The sequence below is a fragment of the Gymnogyps californianus genome, chromosome 6 (genome assembly GCF_018139145.2).
Source record: "Gymnogyps californianus isolate 813 chromosome 6, ASM1813914v2, whole genome shotgun sequence".
Lineage (NCBI taxonomy): Eukaryota > Metazoa > Chordata > Aves > Accipitriformes > Cathartidae > Gymnogyps > Gymnogyps californianus.
The window spans coordinates 37420330-37441322 of NC_059476.1; the positions used below are offsets into that span (position 1 = coordinate 37420330).

Genomic DNA, 20993 nt, shown 5'->3' on the forward strand with positions numbered 1-20993 from the left:
GTTAGAAACCTCTTGCTGAAATGCAGCTAATGTCTGTGAAATTTAACTGAGATGAATGAATAGGCAAACGCTTCTTCTAAGGGCTAGTCTAGTCTGAGACACTTGGGAAAATGTGTTTAAATAAGCCTTTATAATGGTTTCATTAAATTGCATTAAATCTTTGTGTAAACACATTTATTTTGGTTTCCAGGGCCATAATTCATGTTTAGTTTAGTTTATTTTGGGAATGAATTAATAAAATGAATTATGGACATATGAATAGTGAATGAGTGTCCATAGTCAGAGTTCATGTGGCTTTTAATGAGCCCACTTTAAGGTCCCTTGTTCCATCAATTGGGATTAACTTTCCCGTGTGGGCAAACCACTGTAATTACCCCACTGAAGTGTGCTGGGCACCCTCTATTAAGTGGCTGGGTTTTGTCACCCCACTGCCTGTCTAGACAGTCAGATGCTAGCAGGGAACTGCAGTCTGCACTACAGGCCTTTACCACGAGGTGCCTGGTCCTTGCCCAGTGCTGGCAAAATCCTGACCTTATCACTTGAGCCCATGGTCTCAATTCAGTTTCTATCGATTCAGCATTTGCACCACACAAAGCCCCCCGGCTTGCACTGGTTGCCTTTCAAAATGACAGTCTGGAGATCCAGGCCAAGGACTGATGTCTTGGGAAGGCTTTGAAAGCTGAAGTTCGTATCCAGGATGAAGTGGGAAACTTGAATAGCTGCCCCGCGTCCTGTCGTCAGCCAGGGCTGCAAATTCCCTCTGTCCCCAGAGGCTAACTTCACCGGAGAATTTTGTCATGATTGGTTTTGCCATTGCTGTATTCATTCTCTAAGTGCAACAAAGTGTAATCCACTCCTACAGATCTGCCAGCACCAGGCAATTCCAGGAGCCCAACATATGAATACGAAGAAAAAATGTGAGGCTGCAAAATAAATGTTAGCGCCAGCGCCTGAGAGAGGAAAATCCTGCTGCCTCTGAGCACATCAGCAAGAGCGCTTTGCCCAAGGGCTTGGGCTTAGCAGAGACACGGGCTGAGCGGAGACCTGTGTTAGGAGGCTGAACAAGCATTGCATTGCTGGGGCACAATCAGGGTGGCTAACTGGTGTTTAAAAGAACTGAAAAATAGCTCCAGTCAGTAGCTAAAAATATAGAATGACATCTGATGAAAATGACACCTGATCTCCCACTTACCGTCCAGTTAGATCTGTGGGGGTCTTTTTGTGCTGAATGCGTTAATAAGACTATAATGATGTGGTAATAACGTTTTGCATGTTTAGGGATCTGCGTGGATGGGCACTCGCTTAGACAAAGCACGCTCTGTCCAAGGCAGCAAAGCGAAGGCAATGCGAGCAGGAGTTTGGGTGAGCTCCTTCCAGCCACTGCCCGTGCTGGGGCAGGGCTCCTGCTCTCCCCGTCTCCCCGTCCCCTGCCGGGGTGCCAGCACCCGTTCCCAGCACTGTGCTGCATTTTAGTGCCCTAAATCTGGAGCGTGGACTGGGCTGACAGAGAGCAGCTGAGGTGGGAGTAGAGGAGGGAGAGCCAAAGGGAGACAGGCAAAGCCCCCTTTGACTTCCCATGGTGCACCCATGGTGGGGGTGCTGTAAGATGCATGCACCCTTTTGTGCACCCATGGTGGGGTGCTGTAAGATGCAATGGGAGGGAAGTCTCTGAAGGGCAAGAGGAAATCTAGAAATATACTCCAGTGTCCTCTGAACCTCTTGTCTTCGTTGGATCCAAATTTAAAAGCTATGAGACCATTTACAGGACGATTGAATAGCACTGAGTATGGAGGATAGGGAAGCTCAGGAAGGATCCTGCATTCCCTTGGATAGGCCACAGGATGAGCCAGGATCCACTTACAAAACGGGGAAAAGAGAGGGCACCTTTCCTACCTGGCCCAACAGGCTTCCCAGCGTGGTCGGGCGGCGAGGCGGCGGCTCTCTTGAGGAGAAGGGCTGTTTCTCTACACATGACTGAGCTTCCCGTGAGCCTGGCCCACGTGTTGGAAATTTTCTTTTAAATAGAGCTCATGGCAGAAGGGATGAAATTTGCAGCTTATTACTTTCATTTATCATTCTAAATAAAGCAAACATCCTTGTATCTGCCTGTTTTACTAAAGGCAGCCAGGATAAACAGCACACTTGGTAGGAACACATGCAGGGGACAGATTTCATGCGTTCTCCTGCACACACAAGTGCATGAGAGCAGACTTGGTTTTACCCAGCAGCAGTGTATAAGGCTATAGAGAGGATAAATGCAGCAGAGACCCAACTGCACTCCCATTGATTTATAATTGAGAAACAACCATGTTTGGTTTCTAGCTTCCTGTGGATCCACCAAGGAGAGTTTTTCAAATTTAAATTGGGTCGTTAGCAGTAGGATGTCATGATATTTTATCTAGGGAGGGGGAATGGGAGGGGAGCCCATGAGACTAACAGCTTAGCGTGGGTGCCATGGTGCCTTAGGAGTTCTCTGGATTCATCAATTACAGATCAGCAGTCTGGTATTCAAACGTGGCGCTTCCAACCCACTGTCTCCGCAGTGCCGCTTGGTCCCAAGTCCAGGTCCTTTGGGCCAGATGACATTGCTGAGGCATGAGCCACAGCCACCGAATGGCTACTGAGGGGCCTGGGGAGGAACCGGCTGAAACGGCTTCATTTCAGAGAGCTTAAAATGGCAGGTGGCTCTGCACGCACTAGCTTGTTAAATCTTACAAAAACAGGCTCTGCCTGGCATGCATAGGCCTGTTTTGGGTGGGCTCCAGAAATGCCATGATGATCGTGTTATTTTCTTTTGGTTTTGTGGCGTTTCTACTTTTGGTCCTTGGCAAAACAGAGGGAGTGTTGTCCAACAAATATAGCATAGGGAAAAAAATAGGCTGAGGTAAGACACTGTGGCTCTGCCTGGAAGTGCCAGTGTGGTCACGGGAGGCTTGGCTTCACATATGACTGTCAAGTGCTTTGGAAAGCCTCCTGAGAAGCTCAAGAGATGTTGGTCCTTGACATATAAATTGTACTTGACTGACTCAACAAAGAAAAAGATCTCTTTGGACTGCTCAGTCATCTTTTAAAGAGAGCTCTGACCAGGTGGCCTCAGATGTCTTTGCAAACCGTAAGGTGCTGGCTCCTGCTGCCCAGGCAGCCCGGCCATCCTCAGCAGGGCTCTCCCTCACTCTTGGAAACCTCTCCTGGTACTAACTTGGGACTTGCTTCTACCTCTTCTGCTTCAGCCAGGCTGACCTGTCTTGGGCCCTTGGGATGGTGGTGTGAAGGGTTTGCTCTGCCTGCTGATAACCCTTTGTTTTAACAAACCGCAGGGTGAACAAGGACAAGCTGGAATCCAGGGGCCCCCGGGGCCCCCTGGCCCACCAGGGCCCACTGGACCAGCTGGACCTGAAGGAACCCCAGGACAGCCCGGGCCAATTGGGCCACCCGTAAGTCCAGTTACAAAAAAGCCTTCTGCTTCCCCTTTCCCTAGGGCACAGACAATTTCCTCTGGCATTTGTTGCCTCTTCTGAAGCCCAGATAGCCACGGACAGGAGATTTGCAGGGGATGCGGATGTGTGAGGAGGAAGAAGTTCCCAGGAAGGAGGGGGAGCGGGAGGGAAGGCGGAGGTGTGTGCCCTGCACTGTTGCTATCTGAACATGCACGTGTGAGTGGGTGACACCAGGCCCATTTCCTCCTCCTCAACCTCTGCAGATGGCCATGGGGAGGAAGTAGCACACAGGGTGTAATTGTCCTTGCTCACGGCAGAAACCTGACTGATAAGAATCCCTGCGACCTCTTTGAAGTCCTGCGCCTGTCCTGTTCTCAGGCTGGTAGCAAGTAGCCAAGGAGGGCGAAAACAGAAGCACCATTTAAAACAACACCATTGCTAAATGGCAGGAGACGGGTCAGAAAATCCTGTTAACGTGCCTCTCTCTTTTGCAACAGGGCAGAGTGGGAGAACCTGGGAAGCCTGGCAGAGATGGAAAGGTGGGTACCAGAAACCAGCTCCGTTCCTGGGAGCTATGGGGAGAAACATGGCACGCTGGCCCTGCAGCGACTGCAGCGTGAAATGAGTTTCCATCTCCAAGAGTTTTCAAGGCCTGCTAGCAGGACAAGCGAGTCTTGTCCCCTGAGGCAAAAGCACCTCTCCACACAAACTAGCGGGGTCGGGTGTCCTGCCAGCATCCTCATCTCTCTTTGAGCTCTGAGGAGCCAAGGATGCGATGACTAAACGTTTGAATTGCCGTAAGCAGGCAACATCAAGGGTGGTATAGGCATCAGAACATATCTAGAGTAGTTTTCTCCTTCCATCTGCTCACATCAGGAAGACAGCTCCTGCATGGATATTTTGTTTATTTATATTTACATACACATGTATCTGGTGTGCTTCATGGTTCATATCAGGTAAACTGTTTGGTTATTTCTCATCTAAAGTCACAAGTGGTTTGTTTGTTAATATATTCTCTCTATTTAGCTTGTCAGAGGAAGCTGCAAATGCCTGATTTACTCCAGAGCTGCACAGTGGGCTGGGAACAAGTTTCCCAAGCAAAGCCAGAGAAACAGAAAAGATTCTGGAGCACAATGCATAAGGCAAAGCAGCTTTTTGGTCTTCAGATTCAGCGAGACCAGGCCTGGGGGGATGGAGCACTACGGGCATGAATTTATTTGAGTGTATGGGTTAAGATAGTATTCATCTACACGAAGAATAGATTGGGGATGTTTGAGCTCACCAGTGCGAATCATCTCTGTAAAGGGGCATTTCAAACCAAAGCAGTGAGCATCTCCCATCACCCTGCAGTCCATGTAACGTTGTCTACATTTGCCAACTCCAGTGTCTGTTTTGATTTTATCTGCAGGGCTTACCTGGGCCTCCTGGACCAAAGGTGAGACATCTCGCCTCGCTTAGAAGTAGAAAGGTGATGAACAGAGGGGGACGCTCCTGGCAAGAAGAGATGTGTACATTTTGACGGGTGGAGGAGGGGGAAAGGAGGTTACATCAAATAGCTGAGAAAGATTCCTAACCCAGCTCAGTATTGCCTTTGGGGCCCAGCCCATGTGCTGACTCATGGGTTTTGTCCAGGCGACACGTCTGAGTTGCATCTTGACTGAGCAAGGCACGCCTCATCAGCCCCTCTTGCAAAATTCTTCGCCACACACAGCTTTATTGGCTTCTTCCATTCTCAAAGCATTTACCAGCGCTTCAGGAACTGATTTTGCAATGCTATTGTTAACTCCACCACGGTTTCCCATTTATTCACTTGCCAAAGTGCGAGGGGGGGTGGGGTGGTTGTTGTTGTTGTTGTTTTTCAGCTGCAACCACCCACCTCCATTTGTTTTTATTTGAGATATGTAGCCAGGGCGAAGGATAGGAACTGCAGAGCTGGGGCACAGAGCTGGCATGAGTTATCTAGCTGCCAGTGCTTATTGCGCCTTTCCCGCTAGGGCTCAGTCCAGTGCAGGTAACAGTGACCCACGGGTCTGAAGGGTCAGGAACTCAGTGGAGTCATTCTGAGCAAAAGGTGAATTTTCCCCATGGAATGCCCTTCCATCCCAGCATCGCCCCAAGGAAAAGGGCAGGGATTTGTCCTTCTCAGGCCAAGCCTCACTTTCTTTTGTCTTTTTGCCTTTTGCAGGGAGACCCTGGGCTTCAGGGATACCCTGGCAGAAAGGTAAGAAGGGGAGCTCCAATATCGTTAAATGAATTAAGCTGCACTGATGCCTTGTGGGATCACGGCTGCAAATCTGTGGGCTCCTCTGGAGCCCTCTGCTGAGCTCTGCTCCCGCTGGACATGGGGCTGCGACAGGCCCACAGATCCCCTGCTGTCACCCATGTAAGGAGGGGCTGGACCCAGAGATATCTAACTCTCCTGTAGCTATGGCACAGACGTCTCCCCGTCTGTGTGCCTCTCTACACCCACCTCCAGGCTGAAATACACCTCTTGTGCATCTGGACCCGAACAGGAGGCTGGAAAGGGCCAAATCCCTGACTATGTTTTGCTCTCTGGAATAAAGCAGGAAAGAGTCAATCCTGCTCCAGGTTAAAAGGCAGAAGCTGGCAATGCCCGAATGTCTTCAGCAGCATCTAATTAACAGCAGGGTTGTCAAACCCAGAGGGTGTAATGAAGAGACAGAAAGAGAGAGAGGGGAAAGACACAAAGGAACATCAAAGGGGAGAGAGGGAATGAAGAGATACTGCTAAAGAGATGTCAGCTGGAGAAGGGGAAGGCGAATGTTCCCAGCAGGCAGGAGTCCTGTGTCCCGTGTTATCTCCACGTTGCTTTATGGGTGCTCTGCGAGCAAAATGGCAAGACCTGAGAGCTTTTTAATTAGTTCTGTATAAACTGAGAAGTTTTTGTTATGTCAGGAAGTGGAAATTATAGCCCCCACGGACCACAGCCCACTCCTGCAGACAGACGCAATTTATTGCCTCTTCTTCCAGTGAACCGTCGGTTTTTCCATTAAGAGCCCATCCTGTTCTGTGTGCGCTGGGTGGGTGGCTCTCAGCACACAGGAGCGGTGAGGGGGTCCCTGCAACGACCTTGCAGTGAGGGCCTCTCCTACGAGCTCCTCTTACATGAAACAACTTGTCTGGCTAATTTACTCACCAAGCAAAGAGCCTGCGCTGACCTCGGAGGAATGAGCCCGAGGTTGTGACCTTTCTCTGGGAAAGGTGGAAGGAATGGATGAAAGTAGGGGAGAAAATCCTCCCTGGTGAGTGGGTCAGGGGAAAGGGAAAAGAGGGCAAAGAGTTGAGCAAAGATGTTAGCTCTGATATGATACAGGATCGAGGGACCACTCCCTTCAATCTATACATTTCACACTCGGAATATCTTTCTTGATGCCGAATGGTGCTCCTCTTCCAGAGAGACCCAAATGGTAGGTTGGTGTATGGTGGGCACCTCTGTGCGGGACATCCCTCTCACGTCTTTGCTGACCTTTCAGGCAACCCACAGGCTCCTTTTCTTGCTGCTCACTGTGTTTGCTTCTTCCTCTGTTTTCTTTCTTCTCTTCTTCAGGGTGAGGCGGGTGAATCAGGCCTGCCCGGTGCGCATGGCCTCCCTGGAGCTACTGGCCCCAAGGTAACCCTTAAACTTAGACTCAGTGGGGCCATCTCCCAAGGGCAGATAAGTGGCACACAAGCCTAGAGACATGCTGAAGGAATACGGAAGGTCAGGGGCTGGAGGCACTTCTCTAGAGCCTGGTGTAAGCCGTGTAAACAGAAAAACTCGCTCCTCTGTAAAGGGCCTGGGCAATTTTTGACCAGAGCGATTCCCCGCTGTCCTGAACCAGGGCCGGGTGCAACCCTGCACAGGCCCCCATTAAAGAATAAAACTGACCCCGCCTTTAGAGGCTTTTGCATTAAGGCTGGGAGAATGAGGATACTCTGGTCCCTGAAATGGTTTGATGGTTTGTTTACGCCCAAAACACGTAGGAAAGCATTAGTACAGGCGACCTCCTGCATCCACTCCTGTGACGTAAACTGCCTTGCATTCCCAGGGAGGGGTGGGCTGCTGCCAGTGTTCAGGCTGGTACCATGTTATTATCAGGAGCCAGTTCTCTCTGGGGGCCTGGGGTTGCATTTATTGCACACTCCCTCTTTCGGCTACTTTCTCTTTGGCCGTCGCTGTTACGATTGTACTGCTTGCTTGATTTCTCTTTATGTTCACTGTCCCTCTCTCTGTTTCCTCTCTCTCTCTCTCCTTTGCTGGGCAGGGTGAAAAAGGGGACGCTGGCATAAAGGTAGGCATGAGAAATATGGTTTTCTACCGCGGTGAATCATCTGGGAGATACTGCACCTTGGGCTGATGGGTTGTAAGAGGAAGTTGGGTCTGAGGCAGCTCTGTGGGGTATTTAATGGAGTACACATCTGTGCTCTGATTAACCACAGACAGACACTCCAAGCTCAGGCAATAAAAGCAGCCTTTATCCATTTGGTGGAATTCTATTCTTACCAAAGGCATTTCTCTGACTGTGAAGCTTGCTAATGATTTGTTACATCTCTCCATTTGATGGGCTAGGTTGGGGTTTCCTCATAAAATCTGGTTAGCTGACGCATCAAATCCACTCAAACTCTGCAACTCAGGCTGAGGTTTGGCACCGGGCTTTTCTGTCTGTTTCTGGACACTTTTCACAGTCTCATATGGTCTATGCCCAGATGTTATCTATTTGACTGAAATTTACTGTACCCATATATTTAAAGTATATTACTCAATGTAGACTGCGCTTAAAACATTACAACATTGGCAAGTGTTCATGACAGTCAGAGCATACTGTGTCATGCCATACATCTTAAACAGCATGAGAAAAGACTGGTCCTGTAATATTTTGAAAGGCATTAACAGTGACACATACATTTCAAGTATTTAGTATGTGGCATGCATCTCATTTATCGTGCAGCGTATGCACTTTCTATATTTTTTCCATCTGGGTGGATTGCTATTTGAAGGGAGAAAAGGCCCCTTCAGAACTTAACATGGATGTGTTACGTCGAGTTTAAAGAAATGTTCTTTGGGAGTGCAGGCTCTGGGTTAATAGTTGAACAGAACAGCAGCGATTGTCTTCCTACAAGAAAACAATACCTCCTCAGAAATACTGCGGTGCATGTAAAGTCCAAAGGTTCCCCTGTGTCCATCTTCACATCAGTGTAATTCCATCAAGCACAAAGGCATCGCTTCTGGTTTGTGCCAGTGTAAATGAAAGTGGAATTGCACCCAGAACTAATGTGTTTTGGGGGCTAGGAGTTTGTTTGCTGCTGTCTCAACAGCCAGGTGCTCTCCCATTAAGCTGAACTGGAGGACTGAAGTTGGAGCGTGGCCTGGGAGGGAGGAAAGGCTGGAAGGAGAAGCGGTGTTCCACCCCTGCCTATACTCCCACGTTTCACTGCTAGCAGACACCTGCTGTGCTCGCACCCGTGTACAAGGACGGATCAGCCCTTCATCTGGGCTCTGGCAAAGGGGAAGTCTCCAAGCCTTCCAGTGATGTCTCGGGGTCATCCACAGGCGAGAGCCTTCCCTGTTCTGTGTGAGAGAGCAATGACTCACGGCGACCCTGGAGACATGCTCTCGCTACTTGGGCCCTTATTCATCCCACTTCATAAAGAGTGGAGATGAAACCCGCCGCACTTTTTGTGGTACTAAACTGCAGCTCCAAAGGGGCACCTCCCCACTCCCAAAGCGGCCTCTTCTTTCACACACAGACTTTCATTTGTTATTGTCAGGATCACTTTTCTCTCGACTTCCTTTCTTCTTTGCTCAGAGGAATTGAAAGGGAAGTGCAGAGGTACCCTTAAATCAGCAGCCAGACATCACCCAGTAGCAGCTCCTGAATATCCGACCGCGCGTGCGTTGGTTTTTGGAAACTGCTTCTTTCTGTTGTCCTCCCACCTAGGAGGATTGCTTGGGACTCTGGAAGACTTTTAATGCTTCCACCTTTGGATCCAATTACCTGGGCTAGATTCTACCTTCTCTTTGTTTTGAGGAGCCCCGGACAAACACTGTGATTCATAGTTTAGCTGTAGTGACCAATTTTGCATAGCATATCACTGCTTTTGCTGGCAGTGAAGAACATTTCAGGCCTGAAGAGGCTTGCTGGTTTCACACAGACCCCTTGTTCATTTCATAACCTCTCCCCACCCAGTTGCAGATGCAGCACAACATAGATTCTCTCTTAGCTATTTTCTTCTGTGGCTACCATTTGTACTTTGATCATACTGAGACCTACATCTGTGTCCCGTGAAGGTCATTAGACAACCAGTGAATGTGATCACCTGGGTCATTTGAATCAGCATTTGACTCACTGCCCCCCAGCCTAGCCATCACATTCAGCTTTACTGCCGTTTTCTTTCTTTTTTTTTTTTGAAAGGTCCTTAGGATGAGGCTTTTTCTCCTGCTCTGAGGAAAGAGCAATAAAGAAGCTGCCCACAGCCTTGCTCAATAACCCCCTCATAATCTGCCTTTCACAGCAAGGAGCAAAAAAGGAAAGGTCTCTCTTTTAATTGGCAGCCCGTAGCCAGTACTGCTAACGAGCTGATCAGCATGGGGCATGCTCTGTCATGATTGGCACCCAGTGGGTATAAAGCTGCTCACACCAGGTGTAGGGGAAGAGAGTGTGAGGGTCTCCTCTGTGTTGGAGGGGAGAGGTGTAGCCTAACTCTTCCAGAGAGACTGGGGAGGTATTTCCTAAATCGGCATGAAGCTTAGGAGAGCTGGGAGGTGCTGCTGATGGCCTTCCTGGAGCCCACTGCGGACCTGTGCTGGGCATTCTGCACTTTGTATCTGCCTTTGGTGATGTTGCCCAGTTTGTGGCTTGGCTGCACTATTCCGGTGCTGGTTTTGGTGGGCTGCTGCTGCCTGGCTGTGGCACCCTGTGCAGCCCAGAGGGCACTGGGGGATCACAAAGGGATCAGCCCAGTGAGTACTTACTGTCTTACAATGCTTTCAAATACATAAGGGTTTAAAGAGTTGTTTTTCCTGCTTATTCTCTGGCTTTAGCTCTGGGGTTTCTACTCTTTAATGGTGCAGTGTCATGTTTGTTGCTCCTGCTCTCTGAGTAGCTCTAGTGCCTGTGTCATCCTGCTGGTGCCAGTGGGGGCTGTGCAAGCGAGCTGAGGTCGTCATCAGAAAACGCAGGATAGGGTGGTTGCTCTGTAACTTGCCCCCTGTGAGGGGCTACCTTGCTCCTTCTCACTGAGGTGGCTTTGCTTTTGCAGGGCTAAATAATTAAACAGCTCTTCAGGCAGGCAGTTTCTTCCAGGAAAGTCTCTGGGATGGTGAATTACTTTCACATGCAGCGCTGCTCTGTGGGGGCAGCCTCTGCAAGCAGTGTGGGTGCCTCCCAGCAGAAAGCATTGGTCTTCTCTGCTTGGTCTCATTTAAGAAAAAAACAAGGAGCGCAACTGGGAAGGAGGGAGAGAGAGTGGCCACCGCTTCTCCAGTACAAAGCATTCATAATTATTGTTTTATTTTTCTTACAGCTGAACATACCATAGTTAAGTATGCTGCACAGGGTAGGAGGTGCCCACACTGCCTAGGTCATGTATATTATGGTATTAGACAGTATTTCACAAAATACAGTTCACAGGATGCCACAATTACAAAAAGTGCTTTTAAAAAAATCTTATAGATATATCCCTGCTGAATAGCCATTCCAAGCAAGGACCAAACACCCGGAACAAATTAACAGCAGTACGCAGATTGTCTGAAGATGTTTTATTTTCCAATTACCACCAGATAAAATTCAGGCTAACAGTACAAGGCAACCCTTGGATTCTCTTGTTTCTCCAGATCAGTTTGTTCATCCTGTAGTCACTGCAGACTGAGTGACTCCCTATGCCCTGCAGAACACCATGGCATGGGATGTGGTAGCAGGATACAGGGACTGTCTCTGTCCCCAGCACTGTTGCTGTGGCACTCCAGCAGGGTCAGTCCTGCTGTACACACCAGGCTTGAGCGGTACCACTGATGGGAAATGGCCCTGGCTAGGGCAGTCAGCTTGGTGAGAGTCGAGTGGGGAAAATGGGTTGTGTCCCGTCTCACCCAGGAGGCTTTCTCATCACCTGTGCCCTGGGCACTCCTCACAGAGCCCTGGGAGGACTCATCTCGTGTCTCTTGCTCTCTTTCTCTGTGTTTCTTGCTCTGCTTCCAGGGGGAGAGAGGCATGCCAGGGCTGCCAGGAAGACATGGCACTAAGGTACCTTGTAAACAGTGGAGTGACGCTTGTCTGCCTGATCTCACCCGTACTGCTCGACTGTCCCTGATGCGCAAGCATCACCTGGATTTGTGTGTGTGTCTGTTAGTTGATGACTATCCTCAGCTGAATTCTTTCTGCTTCTAAATTGCAAAATATAGGGCCTAATTTATGAAGGAGATGGAGGGGGAAGAAGTGTTTTACAAAGCAAATGGCATGCCCAGTCCGATGCTGTCTTGCAACATCAGGATCTTAATGCTTTACGCTAGTGAGAGCAGCCAATTGCTGATGTTTCTGGGGAATTGGCGTTTTGTAAATTGGGGGTCCCAAGTGACCGCCGCAACCTTCAGCAATGTGTGTTAGCCCACTGCGATCAGTAGGGCTATACAAGTGTGAACCCGGACTAATGCAGCGATGAATCAGGGTCAGTGTGTGAGCAAGCCTGCATGTGTGTGCGCTGCAGTTTTAGGATAAATACTAGAAAATAACATCATCTGCATTCACTGCCATTTAAAGGCCAAAGAGTGAGGAACAGGCATCCCAAATGCACTGTGAAAGCCTAACCCGAGCCACTTGCTGCACGTAATCCCTTTCATGACTCTAGCCCGTATTCACTAAAACCTACTGACCCCTGAGACGATCTGGAATGCTTTTTTCCCCCCGTTTATTGCATAGAATCCCTGATCTCCATCTTCTGTCCTTGTGTTTTTTAGCTTTGTCCCTGATTTCTGTTTCAGAAAGCTGAGAGGTATGATCCTGCTGCTCTCTGGCTCCCCACTCCTCCTTGTTTGAACTTTTCCAAGCTCTTTTCACTTTGAACTTGGCTCCCAGTCCTTCTCTCTGCCTCATGTGCTACATCCCAACCCCTCTCATTTTCCACCTTCTAACACTACTTCTCCTCCTCCCCTTTCCTTAGACCTTTGTTATCCCTCATATTTGCTTTTGTAACTGGACCTTTTCACCAGGACCTAACTGATACTAACACAGGGCATACAGAGATTTCAGAGCAAAGGGTTGATAGGGAAGACCTGCTTTTTGCATCAATGCTGTCGAGGGAAATGTGACTGTCCCTGTGGGAGCAGCTGTCTACTGGGGTTTCAAAGCACCTGTCTCGGATTGCAGGGCAGGCTGGACTCCGTGGTCTCATGGCGGTGGCTTGCTCTGCGCTGTAGAATGACGCCTGAATTGCAGTGCTGGGAAGTCTTTTTTTCCCCCCTAAGGTGGCTGGCTTCAGAGCTCTCCTGAAAACATTTTACTGCAGGGTTTGTCTTCTGTGATAAAAACGGAATGAGGGGAAATAGCAAGACCAAGGCGCTGGGGCACGAGCTGGCCTTTGTCAGGATGCTTGAGCTGATATATCTGGACTGGGTGTTTGGTCCTCAGTCTGTCTTTGCATTTCTCAGTTATTTGACGCTGTTCTGCTTGTCGACCTTTGCTTCACTTGCAGGACTAAAACTGGGGTGGGGTGGGGGGTGGAAATCGGGTTGTCTTGACTGGGTTGTGCTCACGATGTCTGCCTTTGGAGGAGCTTTCTGGAAAGCAGAGCCACTGCCATAGGTGAACAACCTGCACAGGGAAGGAGGATGCGTGCTGTGTGGTGTTACAGCATTACTTCTGTGTTTTGGGAAGGAAAAGATGTGGATTTTGCCTTTTTAGTTCCACCTGGCTGATACTGTTTTGTTTTTAAAAGTTTGTGTCCGATTCATTTCAAACAAGGTGTTCCTGTCTTTCCTCTCTCTGCCAGGGCGCTCCTGGGATGGCCACCGCAGGGATGAAGGTCAGTTTTATACTACGCTGCAATGGCTTAAGTAGGGCACGCTTAAGAGCAAGGGCTGGAGTTAGGAGAGCACAAGGCACAGGAAAATGGTCGGACAGCTCCCACTAAAGGGGAATATGAAAACTGCTATTGCTTTCGGCAGGGATACCAGACCCGTCTCCAGCAGCACCCCTGCTCCTCTGCATCTCTCTGGGCAGAGAGGTTGGTGAACTCGTGATACTCCACCGCAGTGTTGGGATGGCAACAGAGCAAAGGGCCAGGTGCAGATTTAGGGGGCTAGAAGTTACCCCGGGGATCCAAGATGCGCAATGAGGCAATGACCTGTTGTCCTGATTCTCTCCAGCTGCTGGGGAAAAAGACAGAAATAAAGAAGCTATTTCCAGGGCTGGTGGGGAGGGTTTTCCTCCTCAATGCCACATCAATCCCATATTAACACAGCCTCCCCCCAGCCCCAGCTGCAACCGCAGCCTTGCTCTGCTCCTGTGCACGCAGAGCTAGGAGTAGGCAAATTCCTTAATGCCAGCAGATGAGTCTTGTCTTATGCTGTCTTGTATCTGGTAAACCTTCTCTTGAAATACTGGAAGGTGGTTACTCACTGTTATAAAAGCCACTTGTCTGAGGCTCGCTGGTTTCTTACAGCAGCCTAGGAGCTGGCTAATGAAGATAAAACAAGCTCCAGGCACAAATACTAATGTGCATTTAAAGCATCCTCATGCCCTCATTTACAAGCCTGAGGCCTCCGTAGATGAAGGTTCTTTCCTCCACTCTGATAGCTCTAGGAGGATTTGTACTCTCTCCTCCCGGTTTTTCACTTTGTTTTCCTGTCTCTTCCTCACCAGGGCGAGCCCGGGACTCCAGGAGAAAAGGTACTCTCGAAGGCTTTGGTCTGAGCCTGCACTTCTGGTTTGTTTATTTTCTTGCCCTCCTGGAGCAGCTGAGGGAGCTGAGGAATGGCTCTGTACTTCCCAGTGCCCAAATCCAGGCCCTAATGGCACCTGCCAGTGTAAACAAAATGGTAGTAGCATACAGTGATGCCAAGTGAGAGAGGGACCATACTGCAAACAGATTCCCTCCCTCCTGCTCTTGTCTGTGTTGATGGGAATACCCTCCAGCTGCCTTCTTCCTTTCCTCCCTATTCCACAAAATATGTACAGCACACTTTGCTTAGCAAGTACGTTCCCTGTCCCCCTTCCCTTGTCCCCTTCTGCCTCCCAGTACTCCTGCGTCCACCAGAAGTCTTCCCGTGTTACTGCAGGGGACTGTTCTTCTGCCACACGCCGTATGAACTGCCCTGCACAGTCTCCCCTGTCTCAGTGTAGCGTGACCTGGTTTGAGTTCCTGTGGTGGGCACGGTACAAAAATACCCCATCACTCTCCATCACTAAGCAGCCGGCTTGGTTTCTGAACAGCTGGCTCCTCTCGTTTGAGGCTTGCTGGGTTATGTTACAGCATGCGACAGCCATATAACAGACACATTCTCTGTCTCTTTTCTTCCCCATGAAGGGAGATCCTGGAGTCCCAGGGAGGATGGGCCCCCCAGGTTTGCCAGGGAAGAGGGGGCAGCGGGTAGGACATTGCGTGTTTGGGCTTGGTGTCCTGGCAGTGCTGTGCTGTGTCCCCTGCGAGCAGGAGCTGGCGGGAGCCTGCTTTGCGTTGCGTTGTCGCGCTTGTGGGGGATTATGTGTCCTTTTCTGGCTCTTGTCCCCCTTGGTGAAGTGTGTTTGCGTGTTCCTGCTTGCAGGAGGTGGGGGGCTGGTGGCAGGCAGGGCAGCATGAGATGCCTGGGATGTAGTCTTGTCCTGGGAACGACTGAGGATGGTACTGCATCTTTTGACTCCAGAAATAACACCCTAAGCAGGGATTCAGTAATCTGACCTCGCTCCTCAAGAAATCTGCTTCTTTACATCATTGTTCAGGCAGCACAGAATGTTTTCAGTAGCCCTTATGGGCATGTGTATTGAAAACTAGTCCTTGGATGAAAAGTAGGATACCAGAAGCAGAGCAAGGCAGAATCAGGGATTCACAGAGGCCTGGGACAGGATTAGAGATTATATCCTTACAAAAACCCCAAAGGCCAAACCTTTTCTTTGGGTATGAGGTCCTGCGAATGTTTTCCTTCTTTCCAGGGAGAGAAGCGTTAATTTACGGCAGCAATGTGCATGCTCTGGCAGGGGAGGAAAGCTGGGTGGGGGCCTTACAGGTGGCTGGAGACCAAATTACCTTAGAGAAAGGGGTCACTGCACTGTAGAATTGCCTAAAAAACATAAGATTGCTGCTAGTTAATTATTTTCCACGGAGCCACCAGTGCATGTCTGTTCCTGGAGCATTGATGCAAGTCCCCTGCATGTCAGATGTGTGCCCTTGAGCTCTGACGAGACTGGTGTGCAGCACCAGCCTCTGCAGGCAACAGCATGGCACCAAGAGGAACTCTTTGCTAGCCTTGCTGATTTGGCGTGCTGCTGTTGTGGAGAGAGCTAGGCAGCTGCTGGGCGAAAGAGGTTTTGAATTGTTCTTTGTAATCTGTACAAGTTGTTAAGTCTTGGAGGTGTGAGGATTGCAGGTAAGAACACACCTTTTTCTGATGATGCACTTGAAACATCTCATCATGGTAACGGAAACCTCTGATATCACTCTCTGTCCTGGCAAAATGCAGACTCCTGAACAGGACGTTGTAGCTGGAAACCATGGGTTTAGCAGCTGGATGGAATGGGCTGAATAGAACTTAACTTCGACATAAAGACCACTAATTGAGCTCCAATGTTCAAAAGATGATCCAGATGTCATGGTGAACTAAGCAAAGTCACTTCACCAAGTGAATGCTGGATGCCCTCCATTGCTCACTGCCCTGTGGCATCCTCCACACTCCATGGTGCCTCACGCAGCTCAGCCTGCAGGCCTTGCTCTCCAGGCATCGTTTTAGACCATCACCTTCCATCTTTGCCATTTTTGCCACTCCTGTTTTCACTGCTTTTCACGACCAGTATGTGTCACGGAGCTTAGCTGCTAACTGAGACACTGCACTACTTTTTTTTTTTTAAGAGCATGATGAGACTGGGATTTGGAGTTAGGGAACAGGAGCAGGAAATGCCCTTAGGAGAGGTGTGGGAATGTTGGTTGTGAGATCTTTGCCAAAGCAAAGCAGTGTAATTCATAGTGTAATAAGGAGGTGTGAAAAATGGGATGGACTCAAGCAGTGGACAGTTTCTGTGAAAAAAGCTGAACTCTGTCAGGGCACGGAGAAAGTCCTGCACTCCAAATAAAATTTGCCCTGAGCAACAACTTCTCTGGGTATATGGAATGGGGAGAGCCTGTGCTGAAGGACTGACAGGGAAAATGGTTCAGCGGACCAGAGTGATACGGAAGATGCACAGCGGGGAGGGATCCTGGATCCCTTTCCCACTCACCTTCCTTTGGAGAGAAATGGCAATGATGTGCAGAGATAGTAAAAAGGACAGGAGAAAACGTTCACCATCCTGAGCAGGTACTGCTGGAGGATGCCTTGTCTATGCCTAAAATAAAATCCCCTGGGGAAGGGAAAGAGGGTTTGAAACCAGGAGCAGTTCATCCTTTGGCTGTTCCTCCAGGACGGAGAGCCTGCGGAGTCAGCCCTGTCCATGTCTGTTTTGCCAACAGGGTGAGAAGGGACAAGCTGGTGACCCTGGGCTTCCTGGACTCCCTGGCATGAAGGTTTGTATCTTTTCTAATTTTTTTTTTTTGGGGGGGGTCACTCTCATCCCCTTTCCTTCCTCGCTCCTGTGCCAGCTGCGCACAGCTCATGCACTCTTAGGTCACTGTCACAACGAACAGCAGCATGTTCTGCAGAGCTCAGCTGGATGTCAGCCCCAGCCAGGGATGTGACGGGGTCTCACAGAGGATGCCTTTTTGTGAGGAAGGGGGAGGCTGTGGTCCTGGGAACATGACCGCGGAATTGTGTTCCAGTAGTTCCCCTTTAAAAGCATGACCTCAGATGTAACGTGGCATTTCAGCCTCCCTCCTGCTCCAAGATCCACGTGTGAGGAGGAGATGGGCTTTTTGGGAGCTGCACTGCTGTGCTCTGAGTTGGAGGGGTAGCCTTGTGCTCGGAGAGACCCAGGGCAGGTCAGCTAAAGCTAAGCTCTGAAACTGTGGCTTTTTCCCTGTGCTCTGAGATGTGGATAGAAATCACACCTTTCAAGTCAGACTTCCACAGAGTGCTTTTCCTTTGGGAAAGGGGACAGTGCACTGAATGACAGTGGCCATTTCAGGAAAGGATGAGGGTGTAATGGCAACTCAGTGCAAGCAAAGCTTTCCTCTTACTGCCTTTGTATCTGCTCTGTGCAAAGGATGCAGTATGCAGGGCTGACTATCTGGCTGATGACTACAGCTCCAGAGGGGGAGACACGAAAAAAAGCCATCATCAGGTGATTTTATCAGCTCAGTTTCAACAGTAGAAGAAAACAGTTGTGTTCAAACTGGAGGCCGGGGGATGAGGTCTGTCCAGAGGCAGCTTTATATGGCCCTGGGGAATAAGGGCTGAGCAGCAGCACTGCAGCCAAAGGGATGACGATAGCTGTGACTGCTGGCAGGGCTCTAGGTGCAGCGCCCAGGCAGAACTATATTGGCCTGGTTCCTGGACAGCTGGCGGCTCTGGAGCAGTGATGTTTCTGGGCTATCGAGAGGCCAACTGATGGACTTTGTCTTGGGCCCTGGCTCTTTAAGCCAACAGTTTGGCAAGAGAAATTACAGAGATGGAGAGACTGAACTGTGACACATGCCTTGTTCTTCCTTGCAAACAGGGAGAGAAGGGAAATGCTGAGAATGCCCTGGCAGGAGGTAAAGGAGAACCTGGCCCTCCAGGTCTGCCTGGGCCCCCTGGACCAAAGGTGAGCGTTTTCTCCTCCAGTGAATTGTGTGTTGTGAGGGATTGTGCCCAGCACAAGGTGTGTGGGAAGGGGCAAAGGTTGCATTCGTCTGTGCCCACCTCTGATTACCTGCTGAAGGGATATCAGGTTCTACTGCAGTGTTTCAGTTCTGTTGTTTTAAATGCTGAAGGTGACAGAATTTGTGAACTGTTTCTGGGAGGAAAATACCCTCCTTGTGCTCAAATAACTGCCCTCTAGGCTCTGAGAAACCAGTCGCTCAGAATCAATGACAGCCTCTAGTCCCTGTGGTACCTGAGGCAGGGTGGACATGGGGAGGCAGGACGGAGGCCCTCCAAGTCTCCTCTCCCCTTCCTCTTCTACCTCCTCAAGGAGCAGCAGCAGTAAAATCCTGCCCCTTGGCAAAGGACACCAAGAGCACTTAAATCTGAGGTCCAGTCTCAGAGGTACTTGGAACAGCCCTCCTGTGCGCTTACTTTGGGTCTGAATTGGGTGCTTTCCTTCATGCTGAATACTCCCTCTGCACTGGGTAGAGGAGAAGGGCACCTGGTGTGAAGTCATGGCAGGAGATTTGGGTTACCTGAGGAGAAGGGGGCGCAGCAGGGGCACTTGGCTGGTGCAGTTCTTCCTCCTGGAAATGCAAAGCCAGCGATGGAGTCACACCCCCTCCACGCAATACAAACCCATCCCTTTCCCTTTCTCTTTCTCTCAGGGAGAAGCTGGTGACATTGGCCGGCCTGGTGCTGCAGGGTCACAGGGGGAAAAGGTACAGAGTGCTTCTGCACAACCCAGCTCCAGGTTCAGTAGCTGCAAATTTGTTCCTAAGTACAAAACTTAGCTGAAAAGGAGCATTTTAAAATTAAGCTGTCTAAAATTAAGCCCAGACTGTTTCAGAGGACTAGCAGAGAACGATGATTCCTGGAGTTCAAGCAAGTGAAGGGATAGGCTTTGCTAACAGCATGTTCTTCTTGTTACAGGGGGAACCTGGTTCACCGGGAGACCAGGGACCCATGGGCCCAAGGGTAGGTGTCCCTTCACTAACAGTTGAAGAGTTTTGGCCCTTCAAGGGGTCTAAGGATAGTGGGACCACACTGACAGTCTAGATTGGGCCTCTGCTTTCTTGACAGATGTTCTCACTATCACTAAAAGTGCTTATAGCTGGGCAATGATGAAGTTTGAGACAGGCCATTTCTCCACTCCATACCCTCATCAGAAGACACCCCCACCTTAGGGGGAAAAAAGTCTTCCAAGCTACCTCAGGGTGAATGCTCAGCTCGTTCGTAGGAGGAGGTGGGATTGGACATCCCAGTCTGAACTCAGGCCCTTGGCATATCAGCAAGGGGCAGCAGGAAGGTGTTTGGTGTGTGCCTGAGTCTGACAATTGGTCAGACAATCCAGTTCCTGGATTTTGGCCTCAACTTCACCACTTACCAGACCTGCCAGCTTTGATGGTCGTGGCATGGTGATCTGGGCTTGTCTGGCTACACTTCTGTAGTGTTTCCTCTACAAAACGTGCTTTTAAGAGCTTTGTTTAAGAAATGAGAAACTGGAGGCTCATGAAACAGGCCCCTCCAACCCCTTTTTCAGGGTGAACCACAGCTCTGAGTACCCCATGGGAAAGGCAATCCCTAGGCCCTGGCTAAAGAGCTGGTATTTTGCAGGGCCCCAAAGGAGAGCCTGGGAAGGATGAAATGATGGACTATGATGGCAACATCAGTGAAGCTCTCCAGGTGAGCAGCTGCCCTCCTGTCCCATGAGGTGACTGCTGGGTGCTTTACTGTTTCCCTGGGAATGCAGACAACTGGGAAACAATGTAGATCTGCTTCCTCACCAGTAGCAGCAAAGGGAAGTATTTGGTTGTCCCATAGTCCCCTTCATCCCACAGCTCACTGCATATAGTGTTTTGGTAAATACTTGTGCACCTTGTTTAGTTGATATATTAACACTGGTGGATGTAGAGGTCATGTGAATCCCCTCAAGAGTGACCCGTGACTTGGGGTAGATGGTGAATAAAAGGACTGCAAAGCTTCCTCGGAAGTGTGCACTGATGATGTGCAGTGAGCGAGCGGCTGTGCCCAGCTCTGGGTTAGCCTGGGTTTTACTTGGAAAAAGGGGAAATTGTAGAATAACAATTCCATGGGACTCAGAGCTAGTTTTTTTGCTTTTGTTCATTTTGTAGGCTCCTTGCTGATTAGGGCCAGTGTTACATTAGTGGAGAACAAACCATCTCCAGGAAAAAGCTTAGTTTTCCAATGGCTGTTTTCCTTTTTGATTTTTTTTTAACTTTTTTTCTAGGAAATACGAACTTTGGCCTTGATGGTGAGTTCCTAGCTTTGCTGTGTGGTTTTAAGCAAGTAGCCATATGTCCATCCTAAGCAGATGGCCTGACAATTTAGGTGCAGCTAAAACATTTGGCCTTTGCTGTTGGGAGCTAAAGTTGGGGCAGCTGACAGCTGAAGGAAGAGCTCATCTTGCCTTCTGATCATCGCACTTGAATTCTAATCAGGCCCTTTTTTTTCTCTGCTTTAAGACGTAATGCTGCTCAGAACAGGGAGTGCTCAGAAGGAGCAGGGAAGAGCAAGGGGGTCTGACCGAAGCAGAGAAAAAGGAGGCCTTGGGTGCCTTGCAAGAAAGCTTATACTGGCAGTCTGTGATGGACACTTTCTATGATGGGAGGGGAGGA

At 49.6% G+C, this 20993-nt stretch overlaps 1 protein-coding gene across 1 annotated transcript in view; it reads left to right on the top strand.

The window, feature by feature from the left end:
• Nucleotides 1–20993, top strand: part of COL13A1 (collagen type XIII alpha 1 chain) — a 98129-nt gene that overhangs the window by 54032 nt on the left and 23104 nt on the right. Inside the window, exons 16-31 of the mRNA XM_050898824.1 lie at nt 3318–3434; nt 3935–3976; nt 4846–4872; nt 5623–5658; nt 7006–7068; nt 7703–7729; nt 11633–11677; nt 13419–13451; nt 14291–14317; nt 14955–15017; nt 17085–17138; nt 18227–18313; nt 19023–19076; nt 19288–19332; nt 19972–20040; nt 20606–20629. Of these exons, the coding sequence (XP_050754781.1) occupies nt 3318–3434; nt 3935–3976; nt 4846–4872; nt 5623–5658; nt 7006–7068; nt 7703–7729; nt 11633–11677; nt 13419–13451; nt 14291–14317; nt 14955–15017; nt 17085–17138; nt 18227–18313; nt 19023–19076; nt 19288–19332; nt 19972–20040; nt 20606–20629 (813 nt within the window). The remainder of the gene's footprint in view (nt 1–3317; nt 3435–3934; nt 3977–4845; nt 4873–5622; nt 5659–7005; nt 7069–7702; nt 7730–11632; nt 11678–13418; nt 13452–14290; nt 14318–14954; nt 15018–17084; nt 17139–18226; nt 18314–19022; nt 19077–19287; nt 19333–19971; nt 20041–20605; nt 20630–20993) is intronic.